This window comes from Platichthys flesus, chromosome 11 (assembly GCF_949316205.1).
Source record: "Platichthys flesus chromosome 11, fPlaFle2.1, whole genome shotgun sequence".
NCBI lineage: Eukaryota > Metazoa > Chordata > Actinopteri > Pleuronectiformes > Pleuronectidae > Platichthys > Platichthys flesus.
The window spans coordinates 15,245,066-15,257,450 of NC_084955.1; the positions used below are offsets into that span (position 1 = coordinate 15,245,066).

At 39.1% G+C, this 12,385-nt stretch overlaps 1 protein-coding gene across 2 annotated transcripts; it reads right to left on the bottom strand.

Moving 5' to 3' along the window:
• Nucleotides 1-1,432: 1,432 nt before the first annotated feature.
• On the bottom strand, nucleotides 1,433-8,304 carry LOC133964527 (B-cell receptor CD22-like). 2 transcript variants are annotated; one of them, XM_062398676.1, is made up of 10 exons: nucleotides 8,197-8,304; nucleotides 6,991-7,060; nucleotides 6,520-6,879; nucleotides 4,120-4,407; nucleotides 3,521-3,772; nucleotides 3,162-3,422; nucleotides 2,965-3,046; nucleotides 2,061-2,150; nucleotides 1,871-1,943; nucleotides 1,433-1,792 (listed from the first exon to the last, which is right to left on the bottom strand). In XM_062398676.1, exons 2-10 carry the CDS (start codon nucleotides 7,037-7,039, stop codon nucleotides 1,757-1,759), a joined length of 1,491 nt encoding a protein of 496 aa, XP_062254660.1. In that variant the 5' UTR covers nucleotides 7,040-7,060; nucleotides 8,197-8,304; the 3' UTR covers nucleotides 1,433-1,756. The 2 variants fall into 2 exon arrangements, with proteins under 2 accessions (XP_062254660.1, XP_062254659.1); XM_062398675.1 differs by having other exon boundaries at nucleotides 6,520-6,882.
• Nucleotides 8,305-12,385: the final 4,081 nt, after the last annotated feature.

The following is a 12,385-nucleotide window of genomic DNA, read 5'->3' on the forward strand; positions in this document are numbered from 1 at the left end:
AAATAGAGCATAAAAAGCTCAATATTATAAGGACAACATGTCAGAATAATTTGTTGTCACTTCGTGTCTTTTTCAGTTTGGTTGTCTTGTCATTTTTATGTGTGTCGGTTACTCCTGTGTCCAGATGTTTATTTTCTTATAATTTCTTCACGGCTGTAGGCTAACATGAATTGCAAATAGCAGGTATTTATTTACATTATTTATTTTTATAAATTTTAAGTTGTTCATCTAAGAAAGTTTAACAATTAATAATTTACAGTCTGTTATAGCCAAAACCTGTTTAAAATAAAAATTCCCTTTTGTGTTTTTAGTGGACTGCGTTTCCTCACTGAGCTTCAACTTAACATATATACATGCAGGTACCGTAGACAGATAGGTTATAGTCTGTTGCCTTACATTATGTTTTTTTTGTCAATCCTTTTATTGTAAAAATGTTTGATTGTTTGTTGTGAGTACTAAAGCACCAATCTTTTTTCTGTGGAAATGATTCATGTGATGTAAGGTATTATAAAGAAAGCCTTGTCATATGACTGCATAACCTTTCCTGAACTTTTGGGTTGTTTTTACTTTTTTTCTTTCTCAATTTTTTTGCAAAATGAACTTCCTGTTTCACCTCTGCTGTTGATGAAACTTCTGTTTTCTTACATGCTGTTTGCATATATCCAGAGATTAAGTTGTTACCTGTTGCCTAATGTTCAATGGCATTATCAAAGTAAAAACGGTTAAAAGGAAATAGTATTGGACTGTGTCACTTGTGTTAATGTGCAGGCCACAGTGTGTCTTGCTTTTTGCAGTGTGTCTTGCTATATTATCTACAACTGTGAAGTTCAGTCGTGCGAGATGTATGATCATTAAGTGTGAAGCTGAACTGAAAGTATCACTCTATAGGACATTGGTAATGTTTGATAGCCTTACTTCAGTATTCTTGTCAATCCAAGGTGGTGACCAGCTTCCCCTTTGCCCTTTCTGTCGGTTTCGCATTTGACTCAAACAGTTGTAATCAGCAAGGAGCTGACTTTTCAAACGCTGTGGGTTCTCACTGTGTTTTAAGTAAAAGCTAAGAGGAAACACTTTTAATTGTTTTGTGGAACTGGTACTGCATTAACTAGAAAGGCTGCTTATCTCTGCCAAGGCCCAACAGTCCCCTGATGAAACCCTGTCTGAACTCACTAGATCCACATTTCATCTGCAGCGAATTTCACACCGAAACATGCCTGATATTTGTTTTATCAAGATCCATGAATCATTCTCTGAGAAATCAATGATCATATTGAAAAATGCCGTATCTCTTAATGTGAAAGGAAGTGAAAAAGTAATGGTGTAATTTCTTGTCCGATATCACATCCTTCCACCACGTCTTATATGTGCAGTAGTTTTTGCTTAATCTTGCTTTGAAACTGACAACTAAACAAATAAAATCGAGAGTACCACATTCACAAGTATATCATTGTAATTCTTTAATGGGGATTAACCACAACACACAGGATCATAATGTTGATCTGAAAAACAAACAGGGAAAGTTCTGAAGCGGAGAAACAATAACTGCAGACACTAGTGTGCATCAATCACAAAGTGGTTTTAAAACAGTAAACTTTTTTCTGATAAATGTATATGTTAATTTTAGCACACAGGAAAATAATGGCATGCTTGTTTAACAGATACAGAAAATTGCATTTTAGCATTTATTTGTCTTTACAGTTGTCTTGACCCACATCCTCCACACAGAGGAACTGCAGCGGCACCAAACTCAGCGATGTTACACGTTGGCGTAGATCGCGTCATCCCAATCATTCTGTGTAGGAGGTGAAGTAACAGTTAGACTTGTATTCACTCACTGAAATAATGAAGGAATAAAGAAAACTTCACATGCCTCCACGTTGCCATACACAGGCTCGTCGACATAATGTGACGATTTCGTTACCACCGCGTAGTTCCTGTCTTTGCTGAAGAGTGCAAACACACAAACACACAGTAAATGTACATGAGACTATACAAGATTGTGTCGTGTTAAGTCATGAGGAAACTTTTGATTGGCTCAAACTGAGGCTGATATCTGTCACCTTTTGACTCTAGCGCATTCAGAGAGCTCTTCTTTGCTTTCCCTCACATCGCTCAGGTGAGGTGTTGGTGTTTCTCCAGATGTCCCCCTACTGGAAGAGTAAGGACTTTTAATTTAGAATCCAGCAAAAAAAAAAGTAGTCACACCATCCTTGTGCATTATCTATACGGCTTATCTTGCAGGTGGTTGGCTGAAGACAAAACAATCATTTACACACACATTCATACCTATGGAACCCAATCTGCATGTTTCTGTACTGTTGGAGGAAACCAGAGTACTCAGAGAAAACCCAGGTGAGAGGAGAATTCTACAAAAACCACTGAGATTAAAATTCGGAACCTTCTTGGTGTGAGGCAACAGTGTTAACCACTTTACCAGCGTGCTGTCCCAGCCAACTGCAAACCTGGACAGACATTATCATCTCCTCTAAGACATTTACAAACTTCTACATCAGAGGCCAAAGTGTAGTGGCTTATCTAGTATCAGACATATTATTAGATCCATACGCCCAAAAGATAAAATATATAAATACATAATTATGAGTGTCTAACATTAAGACAACCATAACAATGCCGCTACAGAAGTACGTGCAAAACCAAGTGAAAGAGGATTTCATTTTCAGAATCACTGATCAGACAAATACATTCATTCATGAGATTTCTCAGGAGAGATCGGACAGTGTTGACTCCTGCAGCCACAAACATTTCACTCGCACTCTACCATCTTTTTTCTTAGGCAATAATCATATCAGTCATAATAAATAATCATAGCATCTTTATAATCAACTTTCAGTTTCTTTAAGCTTGCTATTTTGAAGTTTTACCACAAGTAAGCAGTACCAAGATGCTTTACCATATCACTGACTTTACTTTCATTGTGAGGAAAACTTTTCTATTCCCACTTACCATTTCTTAACAAGTCCCACAGCTATCACCAGGAGCACGCCTGCCCCGATGCCGATGGCTATATAGAGACTCTGCATCCCACCTGTCCAAACAGAAGCCACCGGCAGTCACTTTCCTCATATTCCACAGTTTAAACCGTCGGTACTTTTTTCACATATAAGAAATATCATGTGTTCAAATTTGAAACACTTCCTTACCGTTCACAGGTAGGGAGAGTACAAGGCTGCCGTTGCCCACCGTGTTGTTTGCCAGACAGTGGACAAACTCAAAGGATTCAAACTCGGCCTGCAGAGTTCCAATGGTGACAGAGCCGTGTTTCTCTATCTTGGTGCCTGGTAGGACTCTTTCAGAAAGCACAAAGTGGACCATGCAGGGAGGTTCGGAGTCAGCAATGCACACACACTTTACCATCTTTCCCTCTGAGGAGCAGGAGGAGATGCTCTTAATCTCAGGGGCATCTGTAACCAGGAGTAATTATGAGTTAGCCGTACGACAAATGTTCAAATAAAACCAAATAAAACCTTCCTTATCATAACATTTCATGGATTGTACTTACACAACACAGTGATACGCACATGGCTTGATTTGCCTCGTCCCACTGTATTAATGGCTGTGCAGTACAATGCTCCCGTGTGTCTGGAGACGTTCGGCATCGTGTAGAGGTTTCCCCGATGCAGCTGAGCACCAGTTTCACTGAACCACTCATAGCTGCTGGCGGGAGGGTGAGCGTCGCTGCTGCATGTCAGCTGCACGGCTTCTCCCTCCTTCACATCAGACTTGTACTTAACCCTCACATTCACTGGGGCATCTGCAAGAAAACAAAGGAACTGGTTGTGATTCCACCAACATGTGTTACATTATGTTTATATTTATTAGCCTTTTATAAAGGTGAAACAGGGGCCACTGCACATATATGAACAAAATAAAAAGAGTCTATATAGCGGTTACCAAAAACCTAAATCCAGTTAGGGGCGATGCAACAGGGTTGGCAAAGCAGGCCTTTGAGCTGATTGGAGGGAGGGGGGGCCCTCACCACCATTATAGACTGTGGCAAAATCTGTGACTGTCCCAAAAGCCCCTTGATTCACTCCTGCATCCAACGTTATGACTCTTGAAAAACCTGCTTTTACTGACAGCTCCGCTGTATACACCTACGTTTAACATTGAGGAGCTTGGATGTTTTCTGCTGCTGCCCTCCGCTGTGGTGTACGGTGCACTGTAAATACTTGTTGTGGTCAGCGCTGGTTGGGCTAAAGGTCAGAGCGGCCGTCGCTTTCCACTGGTTGTCGTCAAACTGCAGAGAATGGAAATGTTCCTCTCCAGAGTGACTCCATCTGAAGACAGGAAGGGAGGTGGGACAGGAGGGAGACACGGAGCAGTACGCCACCACAAGCTGACCCTCAACTATGTCCTCTGACAGTGAGATGGCCACATCGACTTTACCTGGAACAAAAGGAAGGTCGGGATTGTAAGGGTTCTGTCATGAAAATAAAGGAAAACACTTAATTTGTTCAAAGCGATGATGCAGTCTTCTGAATTTCTGTATTCTGTACTCACTTGTTCATCACCTCCACCAAGAAGATAATGTTTTCATTTGTTTGTTTGCAGGATTACACAAAAACTACCCAACCATTTTCCAGGCAATTTATTGGAGGGGTGGGGTGTGACCCAACGAAGAACCCATGGTTCTCAACCTTAATATGTTATGATTTGGCGATAAGTATTTTGAATATGTCCCTAACATCTGCCTACCTTTTTATTGTTTTATTCATTTGTTCTTTTATTGCCATGTATTTTGTGATGCATTTTGTAACCTTGTTTAGATAAGGGCACTACAAATAAAGTTATAATTGTTATTAACTTCTGTTGAGGATTAAGATTAGAATTCTTTTCTCACTTTCTTTAAGATTCTGAGATTTTTTTTAGCATTTTTCAACATTTTTGTTGTTTTCTCAGAGGATCTTGGTTATAAATCAGGCATGTTTAGAGGACTGATATGAGTTTGGGTAGTTTGGTGCAGATCCAAATGAAAGTGAATTTAAATGTGGCTTTATAAGGGCACAGTTAGGCCTTGGTTGAGATGAGCACTATAAGTGTTCCAGTCTAAAATATTCAAAGCTTAGTTTGCCCAAAAAACAGGAACCATTAGCTTGCAAAAAATTAAAGTGTGTTCATCCTCAACCCAGGAACCGACTACTGCAGAGAAATGTGCGAAAACTATTTCCTGTTGATTCAAGCAGTTGCCCTTAAGTCACTTTATCTTTCTACACAGCAGGTCCCACTGATTCATATCATGCTCAAATAAATTCTAAACTTTTCAGTCTGATATTTATTAAACGTGTTGAGAGAACTCCTGTGGACACAATATTTTACTTGAGGGAATTGTTGAGATCTGTTGTATCTCCCTTAATTTTTACACATCTGTCAATAGAAGTGAATCGTAAGTTATACTGTTATGATCAAATGAGCCAGATGAGGGAAACCAACTAGTGACAAATGAGGAACCAATCACTGCTTAAATTAGACATTTAAAATAATCCCAATCTGCACATAATGGTGTGCTGTTTGACACCTCTGTCTTTTGGGTCAAGGTTATGACCTGAACTTTCCAACGCTGTAACAACTAGTGGGACACTCAGTCGAGCACACACCTCGATCTAATCAGTCCCCTCATTAAGATTAAGATTAAGATCCATTTATTCGTCCCAAACACATGCACAGACATGCACAACACACTCATGCAGGTAGGGAAATTTAATCTCTGCTTTTTACTCATCTGGTGCAGGACACACAGAGCAGTGAGCGACCATTACAGCGCTCGGGGAGCAGATGTTGGGGGAGTAAGATGCCTTGCTCAGGGGCACTAGACAGGGTAGGGAGACTCTTGGATTTTTTGGACAGATCAATCCAGGTTCGTCTTTTGTTGTCTCTCCGTGGAGTCGAACCGGAGACGAACCAGAGACCTTCTCTGCCCATAGTCCAAGTTTCTGCCACTAGACCACATTTAAAATCACCAGAATCCTGATTTTTATTTGGATCTGCACCAAATGTCACACATTCATAAATAACAGTCCCATAAACATGCCTGGTGTATCATCAAGTTCCATGAATTATTCTCGGCGAAATCTAGTAAAATGATGAAAAATACCCTATAGCGCAATTTTGAAGAAATGGAAAAAAAATGCTGGATCTGCTCCTGATTTGGATTGTTCCTCCCCTCCAAATTGCATGAAATCGGCTGAGTACTTACTTACTGACTTACTTATTATTGCCGACATACTAACTATTTAACGAACAACCAGAAAATTAAATCCTAACCTCCTTGGCTGAGGTAACAAACATTTACCGCAGAAGAAAACACTGTGGTAGTGTTTAAGTGTTTAAGTCTTTTTTGTTTCTAATTTTAAGTAAAATATTATCACATCTCAAGTTGAATGAGTGATTCATGAATGCTCAGACAAAAATGAATATAATTTCATAAATGTTTATATTATTACAAGAAGAGAGAATCACGTAAAAATTGAGCTATTTAGAAAGTTGTTGTTCATTTCTTACCAATCATTGTAATGTCGACTTGGTGATCTTTGTATGAAAACTTATCCAAGTGTGCCAACTCAATCCGGAACATAAACGGCCCTTGGTCACTTTGCTGGAGCGGATCAATCTTCAGTGTACAGTTCTTGTGCTCGATGTTTCCCAGCAGCTCTGTGCGACCCTGATACTGCAGCGCAATATTAGACTTGACTGGGTGATAGACAACATGATGCGTGGCATCGTACCAAATCCCTGTGAATTGAGTCGCCTTCTGTCCATTATCTGGGTAGTTGTAAGAGCAATGAATCACCACACAGGAGCCAGGGTGCCCTTTAACTGTGGACGGCACGTTCATGGTCCAAGACGAAGCTTCGGTTTGAGCTACTGTCATAAAATGTAAAGAAAAATATAATTATTATTCTCAGGAAAGAGATAATACAAGCACAAAGAAAGAGAAAAAAACTATAAAAGATTATTGTATATGAACTTTACCGTTAAAGCAGAGCCACACTAAGAACAGACGCCGATTCAAAGCGTCCATCTTGTCCTGTCGCGGTCGGACCTGCAGATGAAGTGACAAACATTCCCAGATTAATGTGGCACCGCTGTCCCTCCCCTCATGGGAGATGACTAGTTTCCATTCCATTTTTATTCAACCGCACGTCCACTAAGTTACACACAAAATTGGACTTTTGTCTCACGAGACATTAGGGAAGTCTTATTAATCATCCTTTCAGTATCCCTCTTTTCCACCTTGCTGTTTACTGAACTTCCAACTCTTCCCCATATTTTTACTCACAAAAAACACACAAAAAACTATAAATGTGTAAGAAGAGTTATTTTAAGTAATATCTGTTATGCATCTGTAATCACCATCTCTTTATTTCAACTGTGACCCCCCCTGCTCTCACTTCCCTCTTTGGACATACAGTGGGGACATTTTATTTATTTTAGTTGCTTCTTACTTCTCCTCTTTTATTTCACTTAAACGAAACCTATTGTGGTGACCCAAAATCTTCTGTGTAGCTGGTTCTAATTAATCATTAGATACTCAGATAATTAAAAGGATTATAGCCCACCTGATTAAATTATCGTAATTACTGCTAATGGGCCGTTTGTAAGTAAACTGCTTAGTTATCCTGAGTTCAAAGAGAAAGAGTGAAGAGGTGACAATTGAAACAATGAGGCTGTAAAATCGCTTCACCGTGCCCTGACGTGCTCAACAGGTGGTACATGAAATAAAGTCAACAATAGAACATTTTGGTTTAAATCGATGAATTGTAGTTTATTATTTATGAAGTGTATGTTTGATTTTATTTGCTCCATCAAACAACATGACCAAACTTCAGAGAAAACCACAAACTTGTTTTTTCTAAAACAACTCAATGTCTCTAAAATTAAATCAAGAGGTCAAAACAGTATCGACGGAAAGGTTTGAATGTATTTTCCCATCACGCTTGCTTACGTCTATATTACACATTTTCTGCAGAGAGCTGGACAAATATGATGTGGAAAAAAAAGAAGGTATAATACAACGACAAGATCCCGGTTAGGCAAATATGAAACCTTTACAGCAAGTGCTGATAGAAATGACAAGTTGAGTAAACGAAAGGTCCCTGGAGGTTCATCTGCTGAGAATTACAAACCTTGTTAAGAAATCAAGCCAATTTTAGACGATGAAAAGGAACTTCACTCTACCTGTCACTGTGTGCACCATGAACAGAGAGCTGTGAAGACAGGATGTCCTTGTCTCTGTTGTCTTCTATATAAGTTACCGCATCTCGGGCTGATTGCCCTACAAGGTCTCTCTTTCCGTTCATCAGCTCTACAGTGCTGAGAATAGAGAATCCACTCATCAGAGGTCATGTGTGACAAACCAGCAGGTGTTGCAAAAGTATCATATGAGCTGTTTGCTGTTGCACCTTCACAGTCGAGAGGATCCTCTGGCTGAGTTCCAATTGGCCATGGTGATTTCAGTTCATCCACAGACCCTGATCTCCAACGAAAGCAGGGTTGAGCATTTCTCCCCTCTTCGGATGGAAGCTGTTGCGCTCCTGAACGGCCAGATCAGCGTAGCCGGCGCTGCGAGTGCGTCGGACCTTCTTCACAGAAAGATGCTGCTTCTGTTTGACTCTCCAGAGATCCTCCTCGCACTGGGTCATCAAGTCCTGCAGCTTGACACAGTCGTCTTTCTGCCTCCCCCAGGACAGTTTCCTGGGAGTGGGGATGATGAGGCTGGTGGACCCAGAGTTACCCATGTCGGGAATATGTGCTTGAGCTGGAAGTTGGGGATAAGCCAGCAGCAGATCTGTGTTTGCAAAAAAATGCGAATGCTCCAAATGAATATGTTTGTATTGACAGATTAAACTAGAATGGCAGGCAGTAGAATCAAGGCCAATCAGTCCCCTTATGAAAACATATTTAAATTCACTGGATCACGATTTTTATTTGGATCTGCACCAAATTACACAAACTCATATCAGTCCCTGAAGCATGGTTGATTGTTTCATATTTGTTTCCTCCCTGTCGACAGATTTAACTTCAGATTACCACTTGAATAAACAAGATGTCACTCTCTGTCTATAATGTGACCCCAAAATCCTCTGCGGCATATTTAGGTGTCACTTCCTTGGTTTTACTAACTATTTCGTTTCAGAGGGCTTGTGATTCATTTTATATTTGTTCGACTAATGCTTTCAATATCTGAAACTAGACTCAGAAGAGTACATACTTCGTTCAATGGCCCAACAGTCCCCTTTTGTGAAAATGTATAAAGAAATCCTATCTTGTTATGTTTAAATAAAATATACTGGAAAGCAGAACAAAGAACAAGCAGATGAAAATATAACCTCTTAGATGGAGGTAATAAAGTTATTACAACCCACAGAATCCTCACAATAGATTTTTACCTACACAGGCCTCTGCGATGTTCCTCCACGCTGCTGCTGGTTGATCTGCTGAAGATCCTGCACCAAGTTTGAAGAAGTGTCAGGCTCCTCCATTATAAAGACAGTGCGGCAGGACAGACTGAAGGCCCGGCCTCGTCTGTCCTCAAAGGAGCGATTCATCAGATCTCCCTGGATGAGATTAAACACAGCAGAAACAATGGCAGTTCAACACAGCTGATGAGTGGATCGCATATTAAGTCTTGCATTTTAATCAGTTAGCCAATCAGTCAACTGATCAATCAATCACTGGAGGATTCTTTAATCACAAACACACCTCCATTGTTTAATAGTTAAACTGTGTTTCTTCAGTTTCAGGGTTTCAACTCTCTGCTGTTGGTGAATGAAAAGCAAACACAGCTAATGTACAATAACTATGTGTTTTAAATTGGAAATCCAGTGTCCAAGTCAAACCTTTCTGACTTTATTATTTTTTATACATACACTTTCACGGCTCTGAAAGTATTTGAACAGCAATGACAGTAACTAAGAGTATAAAAGTATAAGAAAATGAAAGTATAATATGACTGCAACACCTTTTAGTGAATGTTTCCTCACCCTGACACCAAGTGGGGTTAAGTTCAGTGAGATGTGACAATTTTTTTTTATCACTTTCTTTTACGCTGTGCGACAGACCTTCATTTCATGATGTCCCAGGGAACGGTTAATGGATCTTAATGACAAAAAACAGGCATGTGAAGAGGACTCATATCTATGAGTGTGTGAAATGTGGTACTGCTGGATTTAGCCATAATTTCTCTCACAAAAAACGACTCCACAGATGTCATGCAAATATAAATATAATATTTAGAAAATCAAGTTTCATCATCAAGTTTCCTACCCAATAGTTCACTGATATCTTTAACCTGCAAGTTGTCTTTAAGGGTTTCTGTGGAGTCTGCAGCACCTCAACCAAAATACATTCTTTCACCACTACTTCGCAGCAGGAAGTTTAGGTCAATAACTAGAGGTACCACTAGAGGTCAATAAAGACACGTTTTGCTTTGCTAGCATCTCTGAGATTTCTACCACTATCATAGAATAAGTGAATTGAACAGAATATTGGTGGTTGTGCTCACAGCATTGAGATTTTATATTCAAAATCTTAAACTGCAGAACCTCTTTTAGAATCATTGTCAAACTCCCCTTTAAATCTGTCACATATATATTATAGATAAGGGAGCAGGCTTGATGAGATTAGGCCTAAATTGTGAAGAACCTTTTACAAAGTTAAGTATGAAATACAAAATCAAAAGGATGGATATTTTGTTTAGAGCTACTTTGAGGTTTAAGTCCATACCAACAACAAATGGTGGCAATGGCAACAAGACTAAATTACCATCAAAGTTATTGTAGTTGTAAATCATCACTATAAATTAAAATAATAATAAATAAAACGAATAATTGTAGTAGTAATAATATCATCAAAGATATAATCATAACATGATTTTTCTTTATAAAATGGAAAAAGCTGAAAATTGACCCGTAACTAGAGTCTCTCATACCTCAGGGACACTTAAACACTATCTGACAGTTGATAATCGTGCCTCTTGTGATTGAATTCATCAGATATATCTTGTTTTCTACTTGAATCTTTGTCTTACTTAAAAATGTATCTCTCTTTATTAGGGATCCACTGATATGGAAATTCTTGGTCGATACCGATACCTAAAAGTAACTAAACTTTATAGGATACATATTATGCCCATTTTACCACAGGTTGATATGGTTCCTTGGGGTCTTAATGAAATGTCTGTAACATATTTTGGTCAAAATACCACAAGGATCATTTAAAACAGAACCTTCTTAGCCTGTCTGAAACAGCCCTCCTCAGATTGACCTGTTTTGAGGGCCCCCATCCTGTCTCAACATTCAACCCTCAGTGTCCACTTTCCAAAGATGTTGCCATGAAAACAACAAGACAGGAAAAAATGGCGCCACTGGCACAGTGAATGAGAACAAGCAGCGCTACAGCTAACGCTAATTTTCTGTTTAAAGTCGTGTTTACTAACTGTAAATGCTTCATTTTGCTTTCCTGTAACAAGTCCAAACCCAACATGTGAGTATGTCCACTGACTAAATTGAATTCTGCTAATAATGCGGTTGTTTCTGGTTAAAATGGGCTAGCTTGCGCACATTGGTTAAGCTAATGCTAGCTAAAGCTCTCTATAATGTTAGCTATCCTTATGATATGATACTGACTGTGTTAAAGTGTGTTAAAGTACTTTTACTTACAAGTACTTCTCTTCAGTAAAATTCCCGGAACTAGTTCTTCGTTAATTTTCTGTTTAAGATTTGAGGTTAAAGTTTTGATGCATTATAAGACCACATAGTTGCCATTTAAAAGCTATCCAGTAACAACACAAACACAAATTATTTGTACTTTTGCCTTTTACTTCAGTACAATTTTGAATGCATGTCTTTAACTTGTAATGGAGTATTTTTACCGTGTGCTACATCTGCTTTTACTGGTGTAAATTGTTTAAATACTTCTTCAATACTGGATTAGACACCTTTATAAATTCCCAGGAAACTCATTTGCCTTCAAATGCAGACTAACATAAAAATTGCATTCACAAAATAATAAGAACACCGTAAACAGCCATTTGATGACCAGATTTTCAGCTGACCTGCCATGGATCCAGCCCACAACTAAAAGTGTTCATGAAGAAATCTGACCGCTGCTGGAACATAACACCTTCTTAGTGGTTCAGTGGAACATTGAGGCTTAGTGGTTCAAAGAATGAGCTTCTGAGTCTGTAAAAAACAGCGTGTAAGGGAAGGCCTTCAAAGTACAGGGCTGTTTTAAGATGCTCTTTGTTCTCTTTTCAAAGGTGAAGTATAGTTGGCCATTCCCTGAACCGGCCTTTTTGGCGGGTCAATAACTGATGTAGATAATTAATTATTCTAACTTTACTTGTCCTTTGCAGAGTAAAATGTCT

Excerpts from the sequence above, each read along its gene's own strand:
- LOC133964527 (XM_062398675.1), bottom strand. The coding sequence starts at position 7,039 with ATGGACGCTTTGAATCGGCGTCTGTTCTTAGTGTGGCTCTGCTTTAAC. Across the intron at positions 2,151-2,964 it reads GTGGGACTTGTTAAGAAATG|TAGGGGGACATCTGGAGAAA; the intron begins GTAAGTGGGAAT and ends TTACTCTTCCAG. Across the intron at positions 1,793-1,870 it reads CTGTGTATGGCAACGTGGAG|AATGATTGGGATGACGCGAT; the intron begins GCATGTGAAGTT and ends CCTCCTACACAG.